We start from the raw sequence: 19,780 nt of genomic DNA, 5'->3' as shown, positions 1-19,780 counted from the left end.
TGCAAAGCTGCTGATGTGACAGATCCAAGTACCTACACACACAGACACACACCCATATCCACTGATCAACCAGATTGCTCTGTACTCTCTGTGATTGTTGTCCTCGTTTCTGTCATCATTATTGATCCCAACATTGATTGCTGTCCTCAACATTTTATTGAACCCTGTTACTCTGATGTAATGCCACTGGATCTGAGCCGGTGTTTTTCATCTACTGGTATGCAGCCTACAACATTTCATCATTAGTTTTTCTTATTGCCCGTGTGTGTGTGTGTGTGCTTATGAAATTGGATGCCATGCAGGAGGAAAAGAGAAGGGACAGGAGAAGAGGGAGACAGAGAGGTAGCTATGTTACACCATGTGACCTCACCAGCTGTTGCTGTATGCTGTTGGGAGAAACGGAGAGGGAGGTGAGGGCCAGGAGCGCGCGCGGGGGAGGGAGGGGTTGGGAGCTTGCCGGCGCACAATGTGACTGGTGACAATCCCTTGGTCTGCAGAGAGTGAGAGAGAGTGAGAGAGGTAGGCAGCCGGGGATGAATAAACACATGCACGGGCAGAGATGTGAAGAGGGAGCTCACACACACCTCTCCTGATTCAGCGGAACAGATTTGGTCGTCACCTCTCCCTGCAGCCTCACGCAAGCGAGCCTGATGCAAAACACAAGGCAATCCCAAACCCAGCAGCACCGGTCCCGTTCGTCACCCCGCTGTCTGGCTGCATAGATTAACAGCTTGTGTTACAACTCCGTCTGCGTGCTCACTGGTGTCCACTGCAGTTGAGAGACACGGAAGAGGGGACTGTCTGAGAAGCCACCAGAGAGACAAGCGGCGCATGTGAATGATGGGAAAACTAAAAAGCGAGGGCTGCATTGAGGATGGGCCAGTGGTGAAGCTGCGGGACAAATAAATAAACCAAAATAAAAGATCTGTTTCTGCGTCTATACCTTAGGACCCCCTGCAGGGAGATGATTATCATTATGGGATAGATGCACAGGTCTGCTCGTTGCCATGGATACCAGCACGCGAAAATTCACAGTGCGGAGATGGTTTTCTATTTACCTGAAGAACAAGGCAGCAAGGAACAAAAACACCGCTGGGTTCTGTCAGGTAGAGGTGAGTCACTTTAGCAGATCATTTGGACACAAGCAAATCTGTGTGAACCCGTGTTTGCTGTAAGGGGTGCTGCATCACATTTGCACCATGTGGGCTTGTGTGAACAGCCCAAATACCAAAAAAAAAAAAACCCCAGCCAGCTTACATCTGCAGCAGACAGATGTGTGTATGCACGTGGGAACGGTTGTGGAAAGAATGTATCTTATGTGGTTTGTTGTGGAGTGTTTCCCAAGTCATTCCTGCGTCGTTAAAGCTGTTGCTGCTTTACCTGGCTGTGGGGAAACTAGAAAATAGAGGGCCATGAAGGGAGACACTGTGCTGTGCTGTGACAGAGAGAGAGCGAGAAAGAGAAGTTGTATGGAAATATAGTCAGACAGAAACGCTAACGGGCAAACAAGCAGCAAGGCAGGCAGGCTGATAGATAAATGGATACAGACAGATTGATTCAGTGGTCAGCCCCAGCAGTGGAGGTTTATTTATAGCCCAAACAAACCAGCAGGGCAGAGAGAGGGAGGCAGTGAGCCTTTTGTTGCATATCTACCTGTATGTTTTGGATATTCATGGAATAAAAACACACCTTATCCCTCCTTTTCTTGTGGAGCAGTGCTGATGAATCATCTTGACAGACTACCTGTTAGCGTGATTGTCATTCTGGATACCAAATGTCTGCCTGCTTGAGTTTGTTTACCTGTCTGGTCGCATGTCCATGGAATGGGATGCTCTGATGCTCGATGAGGGGTGGGCTGAAATCGCTCCTGCTGCCCTGTTTACGGAATAAACCAGCGATTAAAAAAAAAAAAAAAAAAAAAAAGGTGGGGGGCAATCTGCTCACTGTGAGCTAAAACTTTTCATCATGTTACAGTTGAAGCCACATCCTCATTGACTTCAAAGTGACTGATGAAAAATATCATTACAATAAGTTTGACTTTATATTTTTAATCTGCAAATTAAAAACCATATTCTGGTACACTCCTCCAGGTACTCTGGTTTCCTCCCACAATCCAGAGACATGCATTTAGTGGTATTAGGTTAACTGGTGATTCAAAATTTCTCATAGGTATGAATGTGAGTGTGAATGGTTGTCTGTCTCTCTGTGTTAGCCCTGTGACAGACCGGTGACCTGTCCAGGGTGTACCCTGCCTCTCGTCCTATGACAGCTGGGATAGGCTCCAGCCCTCCCCTCAGCAACCCTGAAAAGCAGAAGATGGATGGATGGAAACTACTTTGGACAAATTGCAACTGTTTTGTCCATACTGTAATTAAAAAAATAACATTTGAAGGCTGTATCTATTATCATGACTTGCTGTGCTGCATGTTTTCAGTTAGGGGGCGGGGGGGGGGGGGGGGGGGGGGGGGGGGGCTGTAAGAACTTGGTGTCACTGGAGAAATGGATGAGACAGTTTGATTATTTTCAGCCTTATGTGGTCTTTCAGTCACTCTGACTCTCATTTCAAGAGATGAATCTCTTTCGTTTATCAAACTATTGCATACTGTTGATGGTTAGTAGCTGGTTACAAGCCACATAAATTACAATATCAACCAGTCATTATTTTATTGGCTACTTCTTATTTAATGTGTGTTAAAACTGTTGAAAGGAGTAGAAGTAGACTTGTTCTTATCATTCCAGCAAATTCATTAAATCAATGCATATGCAAACAGTAAATACAAAACACCTCAGTCAAATTCTGTTTTCAGGGAAGACAGAATCTCAGCAAATACTAAAATATGTCATGATCCTGGGCCGTTGGCCCAGTGCGCCTTATGTTTTTGAGTTGTGTTTATAGTTTGTATTAGGATTTTAGGTTATCACGGTTTTCTGTTATAGTTTATTATCTGTGTTATGTTTTGCTTCCCATGCCCTGTCATTGTTCCTATGTATGTTTTGTTCTCATGTCTTAGTCCCTTGTCTCATGTCTTGTGTTTAATTTGACTTCCCAGTGTTTCCCTGCATGTTGTATTTAGGTTTCTGTTTGGGTCGTGTTTAGGTTCCTTCTATGTGTCAAGTCTGCGTGTACCTGGTTTGGTTACTTCCTGTTTTATTTTGATACTACTTTGTCCTGTGAGCTTGTGTTTATTTTTGCTTCCCCTTGTCTCTTCTGTGTTATTATGTGCCCCTCACCTGTGGCCTGTTCCCTCATTATCCCTCTGTGTATATATTGGCTGTGTTCTCTCTTGTTCCTTGTCACATCCTTGTCAAATGCTCTGCTGTGTGCTTGATGTTTCATGCTGTGTTCTTAGTTATGTTCAAGTTTAGTATTGTGTACTGCTGGCAACTGACCAGCCTCGCTTTATGTTTGACGTTGTCAATAAAGTTTAAGCTTAAATATATCTCTTGCTTCTGAGTCCTATACAATGTCCAATCTAAGCTTTGCCTCTGGTTGGAAGTTGATCGTTTACTTCCCTAAGCAGACTGAATGAGCTGAAGAAGGCTGCTTATACTGTGCATCATTGCCAGTGACCTCAGCCCACATCTTGATAGCAATATAATGGCTTATAGATGGACATCTATCCTTAGGTGTGGATTTAATGAGCAATTATTAAAGTGATAACCTTTTTTTAAAATTCAACTTGAGGTCATAGGAACAACATTTAATCACCGCTCATGTGTTGGAAAGTGTAATTCATTATCTTGTTGAAGTCGCACCTTAACCCCAACACACCAATAATGATTTCTATCTTTTCTCTCATTAGGATGACAGTGTACTCAAGGAGTTTGACATCAGTCACCACGTTAAGGAGGGCTGTGAAAAAGCAGACCCTTCTCAGTTTCAGCTGCTCAAGGTGCTGGGACAGGGATCCTATGGAAAGGTACAGTAACTGCAACCATTCACTTATTGCAGCTTTAGAGCTTTTATCCAATAAAAGTGATGGGACCGGATAAATAAATAAATAACCCTAAAAGGTCTAGGTCACCTCTGAGACTACATGTATATGGTATGATCATCATGGTGATATTTTTAATCCTCACAGTTTTATTAGAATATATGGACTTCACACTATATGGCTAAAAGTAAGTGCACATTCATGTGACTGTTGAACATTTCATCCAGAAACCATCAGCATTAATATGCTGCTATAATTGCTTCCAGTCCTGTGGGAAGTATTTCCAAGATAGCTTGAAACCACACTGCAGACACCAGAACGTTAAGGTCACATAGTGATGTGGTGCAATATGGCCTGCCTTGCAGTCAGTGTTGCAATTCATCCCAAAGGTGTTGGATTCAGTTGAAGTCAGAGGTCTGCGCAGACTGATCGAGGCTTTTCATACAAACCCAGGAAGTATTTTGTTTTTTGGGTTGTTTTTAGGCCTTGCTTTGTGCAGCTGAAAAGAGGAGAGCACTTCCCAAAATGCAGCTGTAAGATCAGACGTGCACTATTATACAGTCCACCTCGAACCAAGTTCCTGCCTAATTCTAAAAAAAAAAAATAGATTCAAAATAAAAGCACACAGAAGTATGAGGGAGGAGATGTCCGCTTGCCTTTTGGCATGATGAATGTGTGCGTGTCTGATTTCAGTGCTACAACTGATTATGTTTTACCAGCCAATCATCTGCTAATGATAAGACATCCACTTCCAATTATCTGTAGATTAGCTGCCTTGACAGCGGCTTCATAGATCACTAAGTTTGTTTAAATTAGCAAAGGCCCACTGATTTGTTAGTGTTACTGTAGATTAGAGGGTTGAATGGGTCTTATATGAAACTTTGGCAGATGTTTCCAAGGCTGCAGGCAGGGACAAAAGGTCACATCACAGTGTGGCCCGGATAGTAACTTTACATAGCTTGTTATACATCTGCTTAATAAGCATTGGACAGACTTTGTTTAAATCATAGCTGTTGTCTCTGTTTCACTGAAACTGTATTTATGTGGCTCTTTTATGTAATGCGATGGTAAAACTATCACTTGATCCAGCTTGGTACCCTACAAATGGCTGTTAAGGGTGAATATAGCCTGTTAAAAAAAAAAAAAAATTTATATATGAAATATTTTGAAAATAAAAAGGATGGAAAAAGAGCTTTTCAAACTTTTCACTAATTATCAGTTTCTCCTAAACAGTCTCACAATGTGATGGTTATGGTGATTATTTGCAGGTGTTTCTGGTTAGAAAAATAAGAGGAGTGGACAGAGGACAGCTATATGCCATGAAGGTCCTGAAGAAAGCCACACTAAAAGGTGATTAAGTAATATTGCATTTGTTGGAAAATTAAAAGCTCAAATGCAAGCAAAAAATGCAAATACACTTGACACATTTTTTACACAAAGTAATGAAAGAATTGTCCCAGTGGACCCACTTATAAATATTAATCACTGATAGATATTTTTATAATGGCATAACTTGCCCATGTTCAGATTTTGAATATGAGAAATTAAGAAAAAATTTTCTTTAAAAAAAAAATCCCCTTTGTATCATGCTTTTGTTATGAGGCTATATTTAGAAAGAAACAAAACAAACAGACCTCCATAGAGGATCTGAGTCATGGTCATTAATATTGGTTTCATACAGGAGCAATGGATATATGATTGCCCAAGTTCTCACAGTGCCCTACATTCAGGGGGATTTTGCCTAAAAGAGGTTAGTTTGTACTTTTGATTCAGATAAACTGTTGTGCGTCAGCCGAGATTATTGTAAACAGGGGTGTACTGTAAAAGCAGGTTCAGATGTCATGTGCTGATTTAGTGGCTTTATGCAAGCCCTAATCCTCTTAACCTGCACCCCTGGAATCTAAAGAGTTACAGTCTCATCTTGTCAAGGAGGCAGATGTTGCAATGACACTGTTATTGTGGTTTTCACTGCACAATGAACCAGCAACACAGCAGTATGGATCTAATTTCATCTACATTCATCAATTAAGGAAAATGCTCATGGTATTAGAAGCTTGTGACATTTTATAGAATGAACTGGCTGAAATTTCATTAAAAATTTCTATCTCCAATTCAGTTCGGGATCGTGTGCGATCGAAGATGGAAAGAGATATACTGGCAGAAGTGAACCACCCATTTATAGTTAAACTCCACTATGGTGAGCAGGAAATGCTTTGATTGCTCAGCATGTATGTGTTGGAATCTGTTATGCTTTTCACTGCTTTTAAGTTGGCTTAAAAGGAGGGAGAAGAAAGCTAAAGTGGCTTGCTTCAGATAGTAGATCAGAGGGTTTGTACTAAGGCCCAGGACAAGGCAAATAAGGATATTGTTGAACTATGAATCATACAAAGCTACTTTAGTAGAGTTAAAGAATAAAGTTATGGAACCAGAAATGAGCATAATAAGTCTCCTTTAGGGGAAGTCATTGAAAATGAAGTGGTTAATGTTATTTCCATTTATTTTATTTTATTTTATTTTTTTAGCAAATAATCCTTTTTTTTCTTAGTTGACCAAATTTAACCCCTTTCTCTCGTCCTTGTGGATTTACATCAACAGCCTGTTTAAATCTCTGTTTAAATGTGGCTCTGTGCTGCTGAGGGATTTCAATAGAGCAGTTAGCTAATTAGTCACTGTGAGCTATTACACAAAGAACAGGTGACATTTCACAAGTTATTTTGATTGCATACATGCTCAGAAATTAGGAAAAGGTCATTGTTATCCACCATGATTTTTGTCTTGCACTGTACCTGAATTTGATAAGCAGAAGATGGATGGATTGATGGATTGATGGATGGATGGATGGATGGATGGATGGATGGATGGATGGATGGATGGATGGATGGATGGATTGATGGATTGATGGATTGATGGATTGATGGATTGATTGATTGATTGATTGATTGATTGATTGATTGATTGATTGCCCCAAACTCAATAAGTATTTAACTTGCATTTCTGTTTGTCTATGTATTTATGCATTTGTGTAGCCTTCCAGACAGAAGGGAAGCTCTATCTGATCCTGGACTTCCTCCGAGGGGGAGACCTTTTCACTCGTCTGTCAAAGGAGGTAGGCTTGCTAGGGATAGGCTTCCTGGCTCAAAGCATAATCCTTGCCTGTTTGCTGTTTGGTATAGGAAGGTGTTAATGTAACTTCCATCATTCACTTGTGAAAGAGATAAAGACATTTTCTGTACTCTAAAGGAACCACACAAAAGGTCTTATAGGTATCATCAAAATTATGTAATCTCTTGATGTAGAGTTGTAGATTATATGTACATTATAACTATGGTGACTGATGGGATTGATGCATTTTTATCCCTTACCCCATCACATATATTAAGACAGTGTATCATATTTCGGTTGACTCTTGTGAAAAGTGAACGCATCTCATAAGAAAGAGCTCAAAAAGGAATATGCTGATCAATAGATGCATCTCTACTGAGGGACGACAGAGCACAGCAGCTGAAATAACAGTTAATAGGCCTTCAACAGAAAAGGCCAAAGACAATTCTGCAGGTCCATAGAAACAAACTGCACTTTCTATTTATGCTTACAGAAGGTTGGAGAAAATAATATAAAATGCCTATATCCTCCCCATGATCAAAGCCAAACCTGTAACCTATGTCTCTTTTATAGTCACTATATCAAATTTTACGCCTTGCTGCTTTTATTTTTCTAATGATAATTCTGTATTTTTCTGATGTTCTTTTCTGTTTTCTTTGTCTTTGTACCAGCTGTGTTGGTATTAACTTTTTCCTTTTTTTGCACATTAATGTTTCATGTTACTTAACACATTTGTTCATTTCTACAAGGTAATGTTTACAGAAGAGGATGTGAAGTTTTACCTTGCAGAGTTGGCTTTGGCCTTGGACCATCTACACAGTCTGGGGATCATCTACAGGGACCTCAAGCCGGAAAAGTACTGTCTCATAAAAATCCCGTTTGTTATTTCCATGGATTTTACAAAAGAATATTTTAAAGTAGATTTTAATGCCCTCTTTTTCCTTATTAGCATTCTTCTGGATGAAGAAGGACATATTAAGATTACAGGTCAGTACATCTGTTTACAAACAACCTATAATTCTCTGCTCTTCTGCCTCTATTTTTCTGTCTTCTTACTATGATCCCCTTTGTCTTTGTCTCACTATTCAGACTTTGGATTGAGTAAAGAAGCTATTGACCATGATAAAAGGGCTTATTCCTTCTGTGGAACAATAGAGTACATGGCTCCGGAGGTTGTAAACAGGAGAGGACATACACAAAGTGCTGATTGGTGGTCATTTGGGGTACTTATGGTGAGAACTGTTTAACTTTGACAATCTCTCTACATGTTTTACATGCACTAGTAATTTTCCTGTGACCATGTCGTCACTTTGCTTGCTGACTTGAATGTTTTGTCTAGTAATGAATTAACTGCATTTTCCAAGCTACAAACTCAGCTCTTAGATAATATCCCAGTGCACTGATCTCTTAATTTGTCTTTCTTCTGGCAGTAAAACAGCTTTAATTACCGTATCTGGCAGATTAGGTCCCATTATTTTTGTCAATCGTGCATCTGCTGGATGCTGCTTGTTTTGCTAACCTAGTGGCTTATTTTGTTAATGCTGAGAAGCTAAACATTCACTGACAGCTGGCAGCTACGCCAGGTCAGTAGGGGAAGATGACACCCTGTCTTCCCTTGGCTTATATTAGGAATGTACTCATATTAAAACAAACAAAATAAATGGAAGTCAACTGACTAATAAAACTTGAACGAAGCATGTTGCTGAGATAATCCACCTCCACAGCTTCCATTAGTAGGCTGATGTGTTCTGACAGTTGTTATGTTCTGTTTTCCAGTTTGAAATGTTGACGGGATCATTACCCTTTCAAGGAAAAGATCGGAAAGAAACAATGGCACTTATTCTAAAGTAAGACCAATTACTGTCAGTGTTTCTGAAGCTTTTTCTTCAGAACTTATGCAGGTTGTAATTGGATTTTTAAATGTTAATTTTTTTCTCCAAATTTCTGATGAGCTGCCTCTTTTCTGCAACTGCATTTCACTTATCTATATTCTGTTTCTTATTATCTTAAAGTATATGTGATTTTTCTGGTTTATTTAGGATAAGCTGCTTATATAAATCTGTAATTATCAATCTCAGGATATCCCACTATACCTGAATGAACATAAAACATAAAGCTGTTAGCAGAGATAAACATGCATGAACCTGTTTCTTGGTTTGTCTGTTCAGGGCTAAGCTGGGAATGCCACAGTTCCTCAGTCCTGAAGTGCAGAGTTTATTAAGAGCACTTTTCAAGAGGAATCCTGCTAATCGACTTGGTATGTATGAAAGCACTTGAACCCTTACAATCAAATGTGTTTTCAGAATAAACCTCGAACATTTTTTCTATCCCTCTGGTTAATTTTAGGTTTAGTTCTTACTTTGCAGAACTGGATGCAAAGCAGCTGCAGAATATACACTCACGTTCTTGTAGTAAGAAAGCACTTTGAGTGCTCAAATTGAGTAGAAAGGTGCTATATAAGTACCAGTCCATTTACTATTTTACCATTTACTGGCCACTTTGATAGTTACTCCTAACCAGCAACTCATTGCATTGACATGGCCAGATGGGCTGTACTGAGTATTTCAGAAACTGCTGATTTGCTGGGATTTTTCCCCACAACCATCTCTCAGGTGTACATAGAATGGTCTGAAACAGAGAAAATATCCAGTGAGTGGCAGTTCTGTGAAAATAGCTCATTGATGCAGAAGAGTACATCTGAATGTACAACATGTTGAACCTTGAAGCAGACGGGGTACAGCAGCAGAAGACCACATCTGGTGCCGCTCCTATCAGCTAAGAACAGGAAACTGAGGCTATAATTTACACTGGCTCACCAAAATTTACATTTAGATGGTTGGATCAGAATTTGGTATAAACAGTATGAAGCACACTTTGGGCCCTCTGGTATCAATTGAGCATTCTTTAAATGCCACAGCATATTTGAGTATTGTTGCTGACGATGTCCATCCCTTTATCACCACAGTGTACCCATCTTCTAAAAGCTGCTTTCCGCAGGATAACACACCGTGTCACAAAGCTCAGATTAATCTCAAACTGATTTCTTGAACATGACAATGAGTTCACTGTACTCATATGGCCTCCACGGTCACCAGATCTCAATCCAATAGAGAACCTTTGGAGGTGGTGGAATGGGAAATTTGCTCAACTGGCAAAGCTGCAGCAACTGTGTGACGCTATCATGTCAATATGGACCAAAATCTCTGAGAAATGTTTCTAGCACTTTGTTGAATTTGTGCCACAAAGAATTAAAGCAGTCCTGAAGGTAAAAGTGGCCAAAATATGACTTATGCAATTATGCTATGAGGCTAACAGTATACCCATAAGCCCATTAAGTCAAACCTTATTTTGATTTGATAAAATTCATTTCCACAAATCATCAGTGTTCACTGAAGGAACCAGTAAACAACTTCAGCAAAAGTAAAAATAAAGTGATTTTATGAGATGTTCAGCAATATCATTTATATTACAAATCTACCATTGAAGCATTGGAAATCTTACTTTGTCTATTCAAGGTTTACTAAATGCTAACTTACTATAGTCATGATCATACAATTTTTTTAAACAGCGGTCTAATTGCAAGAGTGAGATACCTCTAAAGAGCCTTAAAAATCACTAAAGACAGTTCTCAGCCCGGAGACTTGCTGTTTGATAAGGATAAACAGATTAAGGAGCAGTTCTTATCCAAGTGTAATCACTGTTATAAATCAAGCATGATTATTGTATTGCACCATGGCACTTTTTAAAAAACTTCTTACTCCTTCGTATTCATAATTATTTATTATCGTCTGCTGAAAGGGTTTGGTTTACTGTGTGAGTGGTTCTGTTGCTTAATTGTGAGAATGGCTTTATTTGACATTTATTTTGGAGGCTCCTGCAGATGTAACAGTTCAGTTTTATTGTATCTTATAATTCAGTGACAGTAAAAGGTATTCTGATTCTGATTGGCTTAATCTGTGTTACTGATAGGTGCAGGGCCAGATGGAGTAGAAGAAATAAAAAGGCATCGCTTCTTTGCATCAATAGACTGGAACGTAAGTACAATCCATTAAGACTATTCTGCATTATACATAATTGGATACAATAAATTTGTATTATACACTTGTATACAGATTGTTTTATAAACATGGTGTCTCCCACATTCCTGATTAAAACTAATTTCTTACTGCACCAGCTACACTGTTGTGCTTTTGAGATGCAGTATTGAGATTACTGACCTGGGTTAAACTTAAAATCAGCATCATGTGAATCACATGTACTTGGCGTGCCTCGTCATCAAAGCAGCTGCTCCTTCACTTCCTCAAGAGTTCCCCACAGTCATGAAACCTTTAACATGCTCAGTATGAGATATTGCTTAGTGGCAAAATCCCTAACTTCCCTTTCTGTACAGCGTGCCCAACTTTGTTTGTAACTAATCTTGTTAGTTTTTTTGCAAATTTGTCACACTTTAAACAAACACACAGACTTTAACATTAGACAAAGATGACCCAAGTAAACGCAAAAGCAGTTTTTAAATGATGATTTCATTTATTAAAGGAAAATAGCTATCCAAACCTACCCGGCCCTGTGTGAAAAAGTAATTGCCCTCTAAACCTAATAAGTGGTTGTGCTACCCTTGGCAGCAAGAGCTGCAATCAAGTGTTTGTGATAACTGGCAATGAGTCTTTCACCGGGGAGGAATTTTGGCCCACTCTTCTTTCCAGAATTGTTTTAATTCAACCACACTGGAGGGTTTTCCAGCACAAACAGCCTGTTTAAGGTCAGACCAATGCATCTCAATCAGATTCAAGTCCAGACTTTGACTAGGCCGCTCCAAAACCTTCATTTTGTTTTGGTTTTTTTGTTTTTTTTTAGCCATTTAGAGGTGGACTTGGCGTGTTTCAGATTATTGTCCTGCTGCATAACCCAAGTGTGTTTGAGCTTCAGGGCACAAACTGATGGCCAGATATTCTCCATCAGAATGTTCTGGTACAGAGCAGAATTCATGGTTCCATCAATTACAGCAAGTCATCCAGATCATGAAGCAGTAAAGCAGCTCCAGACCATCGCGCTACCACCACCATGTTTGACTGTTGGTCTGATGTTCTTTTTATGAAGTGCTGTGTTAGTTTTATTCCAGCTGTAACAGGACTGAAACCTTCCAAAAAAAATTCAGCTTTAGTCTCGTTCTATTTAAGTAATGTCTTGATTCAACAGGTCTGGCAGAGATCAGGCCTGGGTGTGGCTAGTGGAATTGAACTCAGCTTTCCAAAAAAATGTGGTTAATCACAGTTAATTCATGATTTAAGAAGGGAGGGGGCAATTACTTTTTCACACAGGGCCAGGTGGGTTTAGAATTGTCAGGTTATCATTGTCTAATATTAAAATTTGTTTGGATGGATGGATCTGAAATATATAAGTGTGACAAATATGCAAAAAAACTAAGAAATCAGGAAAGTGCCAAATACTTTCTTCATAGAACTGTATATTCTATGTGGTGTACACATAAGACACGAGGGTAAACATGGCATTCTTGAAAATACAAGCTGTGCTTAATGCATGTTAAAGAAGAAAGCCCTCCTGCATTAGCGACAATTTGAAACATTTTAAGAGATGGAGAAAAATACATGTTTTTTTTTTAAATTGAAGGAGACATTTTACTGAGAATAACTAGGTTATTTAACCCACATTCAAAGACAATTAAACTGTTAATACAGAATCACCTTAAAAAACTGACACATCATCATGTTTGTGGTCTTATCAAGCTTAGATGCGCACACCAGCAATCCCATTGACTGCCATACAAAGGGATTATTTTCTCCTTTAAATCAGTTTTGAGAGCAGAAATCTCAACAAAACAACCACAGACTCATTTGTTTTATTGATTGTAATCATGCTCCCTATAAATATCTGCTGTGATCTCTTAAAGCACTCGTCCTTTTTAATCACAGATGTTCAAAAGGCTTGGGACTCTCGTTTATCTGCTTTTGTGACCTGTGACGCTCTTATTTCTATCAGAATCCACTATCATCGGCTTTACATGCCCGCTAATCTCTGCCCTCACCACAGGCTCCCATTGCAGCCCTCCTCACTGCATTACTACCTGCTCACTTCCACACCACATTTTCCCATTTACACATTGTGTTGCTGACAACTGTGAATAAGAGGCTTATGCTCTATTCTGCACTATGCTAATTACATCACTGTACTCTATCAGGCAGAATGACTCCACCATCATTTATCAGAACCTCGTCTGACTTTGAATCTTTGTCTTTCTTTCACGTCTTGGTCTTTAATGAGTTATTTTTAATATAGATGATAAAGACTTGTAGCTTCACCTTCTCAGCAGTTATGCATCATGAACACTATCAAATGCAAAGCAAATACTCAAATGCATCACATGACCATTTTTTCCCCAACTGCTAGTGGCCTCTGTTGGTTACTTTACATGTTTACTACTAAGAGGAACCCTGCAAGCAACAATGGGCACTGCAGTGGTGACATCTGCAGGCACTATTCAGTATTACAGCTTATGCATTTCTACTCTTACATGATGGGCATTCAAGCAGCCATTAACGTATATTATTTATTTTTAAAAAATGGTTATCAATTATTGGATATTCACATTCATTCATAAGTCACAAGAGGTGTTTCAAGATAGGTGCCAAGTTGCAAGACTTGCTTCTAGAAGGACTTTCCTTCATATTCTAATTTGCACTATTCTTTACACTTCCCATAAATTAGGCCATAACTGTTTCATCACCATCAGTTAATGAGTAAGTTCATTTTTCATGTGCTGCAGTTTTGCACACAATCTGTCTGCTAGCTAAGGGTACAGCAGCTGCATTTTCCAGGGAGGAAATTGAATTGAACTGAATTGAAATTTATGAGAAAATCTTGCAACACCACGATGGTGGTGGAAGTATGACTTCCAGGGGAAAAGCTCTTAAACTGGTTGTGGTTGCCTTATTTTGTGTTTTGGGTATGTTTGAATTTGTAATTTTGTCGTATGCTATTTTTACGTTTGATTAATTTGTACAGCACTTTGGATTTTCTATGTTTGAATGTGCTAAATACATTTTTGCTTGCTTACTTACATAAAAAAACCTAATTTCTGTGCAAGTCAGCAAACTTTTAGGTGATTTCTTTAATCAGATCTGACTGAATATTCTATAATGGAGTTTTTATGTCCTGTTGACCTCTGAAATTAGTTAATTTAGATAATGCTTCAAGATAATTGCAAATATAAGTGCGCAGATACAGTTCAATATGGCTGCTGAGTAACAGAACTTGCTCCTAGAAGGAGTCATCAATTTGAATTTAAGCTTGTCATGTTCTTTCGTAACACTTGCAAAATTACACCTTTATACTGGTTAGGGGTTAGAAAGCAGCCATAATGGCTTATGTAACATGGGTCTATAATATAATGTAATATAATGTAGATGGTTAACTACAGAAGGAGCAGGATAAACAACCTCAGGACCAGAAGCAACACAGGTCAGCTGATCACAGCCTGTCTACAAAGAAAATCTCCTTGAAGTTCACAACAGAAAATATTATGTGACTTACTTTTAAGTGAGTCATTTTCCCTCACTGCACCACTACTGTGGAATTTAGGGTTCCCCCAACCTGCCAAATCCTACTTTAACCCCTGACCACATGGCCATTACTACATAATTAAAGTCAAACTTGCATCATTACATGGACATTTCACTTTCCTCTATTCTCTCTGACACTAAACATGACAATGGGAAGCATTTTTGCGTGATGTTGTCTTGTGAATTGTATACCAGCTGTACAGATCATGTGTCAGTATTTGTATTTCTCACTTTTTGCCTTCGTCATTTGTAGAAGCTGTACAGGAAGGAGGTGAGGCCTCCCTTCAAACCAACCGTTGGCAGGCCTGAAGACACTTTCCATTTTGACCCCGAGTTCACCTCCAGAACACCAACTGGTAATTAAAACATGTACACACACACACACACACACATGCAAATACAGAGGTAACATTCATGCTTGGATTAAAGAAGATTGCTTAAGTCCAGTTAACTAAGTATACTAATTTGGTTCTTATAGGTGATACATTTGGGCTCAATGAGGAACAAAAATATTAATACTTCCACATCAACCAATCATATTTTCTGAAAGCATGTTTCTAAAACATTGTCAAGCACTCTGCAGATGTTTGGTTCAATGTGTCTTGGGATTTCCAGATTCTCCAGGCATCCCTCCCAGCGCGAACACACACCAGTTGTTTCGTGGTTTTAGCTTCGTTGCAACTAATCAAAATCAGGAGTCCAGTGTTGCTACAGTAGCACCTACTCCTCAAGAGCTGAACATCAACCCCATTGCACAGGTATAACTCTACATCTCTATACCATCTCTAACACACAGTCTGGTTTATTAACTATGTAAATATATCCAAGTTTATTGACAGACAAATAGACTAAATAATAATGAGACTGACCTTTCTAAACATTACCCTAATAAATCCCTATGAGCTATTTATTATTAAACAAAGAATATATTCATTCACATAACATTTGACTCTGACATGTATATGAGGTGTGATGTTGTAGGTGTGTTTGTGCATCTGATTATGTGTGTCCTTTGTAGCATCTCTGTGGTGATCTGGCCTTCGGTGACGTTTATGAGCTAAAGGAAGAAATCGGACACACGGGAACTTCTGTCTGCAAAAGATGTCTGCACAGAATTACTTCAGTGGAGTATTCTGTGAAGGTAGTGCACACTAAACCTGAATACAATTTATTTTAATCCACTATAGATACACTCTTGGCTTTTACAACGTGGTACTGTAATAGGTTAGTTGTGTGGCTGAAATATTAAGGTATGACTCTATGTACAAGGCAGAGCATCTTGCTGTGCACTCATAAGTAATATTCTTTGTTATGATGATGTTGAATATAAACAGGGCTATTTGTTAGCTTCTGAAATGACTATTCACATTTTACGATCACGCGTGATCGTAAAATGTGATGTTTGACCTATAAATCCCACCTAAAAATGTAGTCGAACAGGACTGAACTGTAACTCAGAGTGAGTCACTGTGGGAAGTACAGCATGCGAATGTTGACTACAACCACAAAATGTTTCCAGGTATGTTTACAAGTTTTACTTCATGCTAATTTGCTGTGTGTCTTTGTGTCAGATTATTGACAGAGCAAGGAGAGATCCAGCAGAAGAGATTGAGATTCTGTTAAGATATGGACAGCATCCAAATATTATTACCCTGAAAGATGTAAGTATAACACTAGAGTTAGCAGATCAGAGTGGTTTTTAATTTGAGTTGGATTTTTCTTAAGCATAAATATAAATGTTTTTTTTTTTTATTTGAAAGTTATTTGTGTGCATCTCTTTTCTGTGTTCACGTTTACTTATAGGTGTTTGATGATGGCCAGTGTGTGTATCTGGTTCAGGAATTACTAAGAGGGGACGAGTTGCTGGACAGAGCTCTGATGTGCCCAAATTTTACTGAAAGAGATGCATCAGACATCATCTGCACTCTAACCAAAACTGTAGAATATCTACACTCACAGGGGGTAAGCTGGAAGAACAGGGGCCTGGAAAATACTCTATGCGGACAAAAGTGTTGGACAAAAACCACTTAATCTTTGAATGAAGGCGTTTTCAGTGCCTTTGCTACAGATGTATAAAAAAAATCAAGCACCTATACATGCAGATGGGTTGTTCTAAATAGCTCACTGAACTTGAGAGTGGTACTTTAACCGAATGCCAACATTGCAACAAGTCGGTGAAATTTTAGGAATCGCAGCAACTCAGTTACAAAATCGCAGAACACGTGAAGTCAGTAACAGCAGAGTTCCAAGCCTCCTCTGGCATTAACAAAAATTGTGTACCACAAACTTCATTGCATGGGTTTCCATGGCTGAGCAGCTCTTGTAGGTCTAATGTCTAATGCCTGTAGGTGCCTCCAATGTTTTTGTCCGCATAATGTATGTAAGTCTGTGTACATTCTGAAGGTTTAGTGACTTCATTCTTTTTTCTTCTTTTTTTCAGGTTGTGCATCGAGACTTGAAGCCCAGTAACATCCGCTATGCAGATGACAGTGGACTCCCAGAATGCATCAGGATATGTGATTTTGGTTTTGCCAAACAGCTCAGAGCTGAAAATGGTTTGCTGATGACTCCCTGTTACACAGCTACATTCATGGCTCCTGAGGTATATCAGCAAACATTACAAGATGCCTCTAGCTAGCAGACAAATTATTTAACAGCTATCAGTGACTAAAAGTGTGTGTTTTTGTATATGTGCAGATTTTGAGGAAACAGGGTTACGATGCAGCCTGTGATATCTGGAGCCTGGGGATCCTGCTCTACACTATGATAGCTGGGTCAGTTTATAAGGACTTAACAGAACTTATACTGATTGTGGTACAGTTCAGCTTTCTGGTGGAAATGTGTAAACTGTACGTTGCAATTTTCTTCAAAGAATCTCACTGCAGAGACAATAAGAGAAAATGTCTCGTCTCAAATCAGAGGTCATGGTTATCTATAGTCATACATTTTTTTAATAGATTGAATTGCTTTTTGTAAATATTCATTGTTGTTGGTCAGTTTCAGCCCATTTGCCAGCAGTCCCGAGGACACAGCAGAGGAGATTCTGGCTCAGATCGGCTGTGGGAAATTCATTATCACAGGAGGGAACTGGGATCTGGTGTCAGACGCAGCTAAGGTTCAAACGTAACGCTTTCTGATCTGCATAAAATGGACATTTTGCCAACATCAGAGTATCAGTGCAGAAGCAATATATTAACTATGTATGTTTCCATTTGTTTAACAGGATATTGTGGTTAAGATGCTCCATGTGGATCCTCACCAGCGTCTGACTGCCCCACAGGTAACATTAGTAAACAGCAGAGATGGGTCTGTAGTATCCCTTACTGTGCCCTACTATGCTCAGGGTCCCACCTTGACACTTTTATATGTTCAGAGTTTTAGTAATGTACATTTACCATAATATTCATCATGACACAATTACATTACAGATAACGATTTTATTCATTTGGACAAAGGCAATACAATTGATTACAAAAATGTATACATTACATTTTACATATCATTTCGTTTACCCCATATGTACATATGTCCACTGAGTCTGTGAGTTGAAATCCAGACAGTATATAGTGTGTGTTAGCTAGACTATAATGTTTGTACTATACTAGAGGTATATCACATTTGTGGTCATCTGTTATCATGTTTTATACATTCAGAGCTGATATCATTTTTCTGTGATGCTCTTTAGGTTCTCCGTCACCCCTGGATTGTCGAGAAAGACCAGCTCTCTGACAAAAGCCTCTCCAGACAAGACGCACTCATCGTCAAGGTCAGACCCTTTCTGAATACATTTGTATGTGGATGTATGTAATTACTGCTATAAAGATAAGCGTATTGCTCCCTGTAGCTTACTAATTTAGATACAGAAATTAGTGTAAGCTAGGATATTTATAAAGCAATACTGCGTAAACTTCCAGTTTACCTTTGTACCCTTCGCTGTCCCAGTACCAACAGCTACCAGCCACACTCCTGCAAACTATGAGTTCTGACAGATTTGGGAAAAACAGCATTCCTTACTGTGAGCTTTAGACATGGAATAATTTGCAGAAAGACTTAAACACACTTTGCTGAATCTAAAAGCATCATAAGGAAGGTGTTCAAGGAGACAAGGGGATGTTTTTCTTGAAGGCCACTAGTATTTCGTGGTGGGTATTTGTATATTGTAGATCTTTTATTTTATGTTGTTAATGTTTTGAGTTTGTACGGCTGCTATCTTTGTGAGGTCTCCATTGTAAAAGACATTTGATCTCATTGGAACTTCCTGGTTAAATAAACACACTGCTCAATTTATTAAAGGAACACTTTTAATCACAGTGTATCAAGTCAATTAAACTTCTGGGATATTGATCTGGTCACTTAAGTGGTAGAGGGGGTTGTTAATCAGTTTGAGCTGCTTTGGTGTTAATGAAATAAACAACAGATTCACTAGAGGGACAACAATGAGACAACCCCCAAAACAGGAATGGTTTTATAGGTGACCACATTTTTCTCCCTTCTCATCTTTTCTGTTTTTTCACTAGTTTTGAGTTTGTCTGGGGTCAGTGTCACTACTGGTAGCATGTAGTGATACCTGGACCCTGCAGAGGTTGCACAGGTCATCCAGCTCCTCCAAGATGGCACATCAATGTGTGCCATTGCCAGAAGGTTTGCTGTGTCTCCCAGCGTGGTCTCAAGAGCATGGAGGAGAGTCCAGGAGACAGGCAATTACTCTAGGAGAGCTGGACATAGCCATAGGTCCTTAACCCATCAGCAGGACCAGTATCCTTTGTGCAAGGAGGAACAGGATTAGCACTGCCAGAGCCCTACAGAATGATCCCCAACTGGTGTGAATGTCTCAGACCAAACAATCAGAAACAGATTTCATGAGCATGGCCTGAGGGCCCGACATCCTCTAGTGGGCCCTGTGCTCACTGCCCAGCATCATGGAGCCTGATTGGCAGTCACCATAGAATTGGCAGGTCCATCACTGGCACCCTGTGCTTTTCACAGATGAGAGCAGGTTCACCCTGAGCACAGGTGACATATGTGAAAGGGTTTGTAGAAGCCGTGGAGAACGTTATGCTGCCTGTAACATCATATGCATGCCCTGCAAGTACATGGGGGCCATACAAACTACTGAGTACTATTTTAAATTGCCGCAATGAAATTTCAGCAAAATGGACTAGCCTA

At 39.4% G+C, this 19,780-nt stretch overlaps 1 protein-coding gene across 1 annotated transcript in view; it reads left to right on the top strand.

Annotated features, from left to right (window-relative positions):
* The first annotated feature begins 510 nt into the window (after window positions 1–510).
* The window catches only part of rps6ka2 (ribosomal protein S6 kinase, polypeptide 2), a 20,633-nt gene continuing 1,363 nt past the window's right edge, over window positions 511–19,780 (top strand). Inside the window, exons 1-21 of the mRNA XM_030720215.1 lie at window positions 511–1,112; window positions 3,804–3,920; window positions 5,204–5,285; window positions 6,052–6,132; window positions 6,962–7,041; window positions 7,787–7,893; window positions 7,987–8,024; window positions 8,127–8,269; window positions 8,814–8,884; window positions 9,206–9,294; window positions 11,007–11,071; window positions 14,868–14,970; window positions 15,230–15,372; window positions 15,633–15,755; window positions 16,186–16,275; window positions 16,418–16,576; window positions 17,055–17,216; window positions 17,312–17,388; window positions 17,612–17,729; window positions 17,838–17,894; window positions 18,300–18,380. Coding sequence (XP_030576075.1) covers window positions 1,008–1,112; window positions 3,804–3,920; window positions 5,204–5,285; window positions 6,052–6,132; window positions 6,962–7,041; window positions 7,787–7,893; window positions 7,987–8,024; window positions 8,127–8,269; window positions 8,814–8,884; window positions 9,206–9,294; window positions 11,007–11,071; window positions 14,868–14,970; window positions 15,230–15,372; window positions 15,633–15,755; window positions 16,186–16,275; window positions 16,418–16,576; window positions 17,055–17,216; window positions 17,312–17,388; window positions 17,612–17,729; window positions 17,838–17,894; window positions 18,300–18,380 — 2,091 coding nt within the window. The 5' untranslated portion in view covers window positions 511–1,007. The remainder of the gene's footprint in view (window positions 1,113–3,803; window positions 3,921–5,203; window positions 5,286–6,051; window positions 6,133–6,961; window positions 7,042–7,786; window positions 7,894–7,986; window positions 8,025–8,126; window positions 8,270–8,813; window positions 8,885–9,205; window positions 9,295–11,006; window positions 11,072–14,867; window positions 14,971–15,229; window positions 15,373–15,632; window positions 15,756–16,185; window positions 16,276–16,417; window positions 16,577–17,054; window positions 17,217–17,311; window positions 17,389–17,611; window positions 17,730–17,837; window positions 17,895–18,299; window positions 18,381–19,780) is intronic.

The sequence above is a fragment of the Archocentrus centrarchus genome, chromosome 3, assembly GCF_007364275.1.
Source record: "Archocentrus centrarchus isolate MPI-CPG fArcCen1 chromosome 3, fArcCen1, whole genome shotgun sequence".
NCBI lineage: Eukaryota > Metazoa > Chordata > Actinopteri > Cichliformes > Cichlidae > Archocentrus > Archocentrus centrarchus.
Note: the sequence above shows the minus strand (reverse complement) of the source record. Positions and strands in the feature narration are given on the sequence as shown.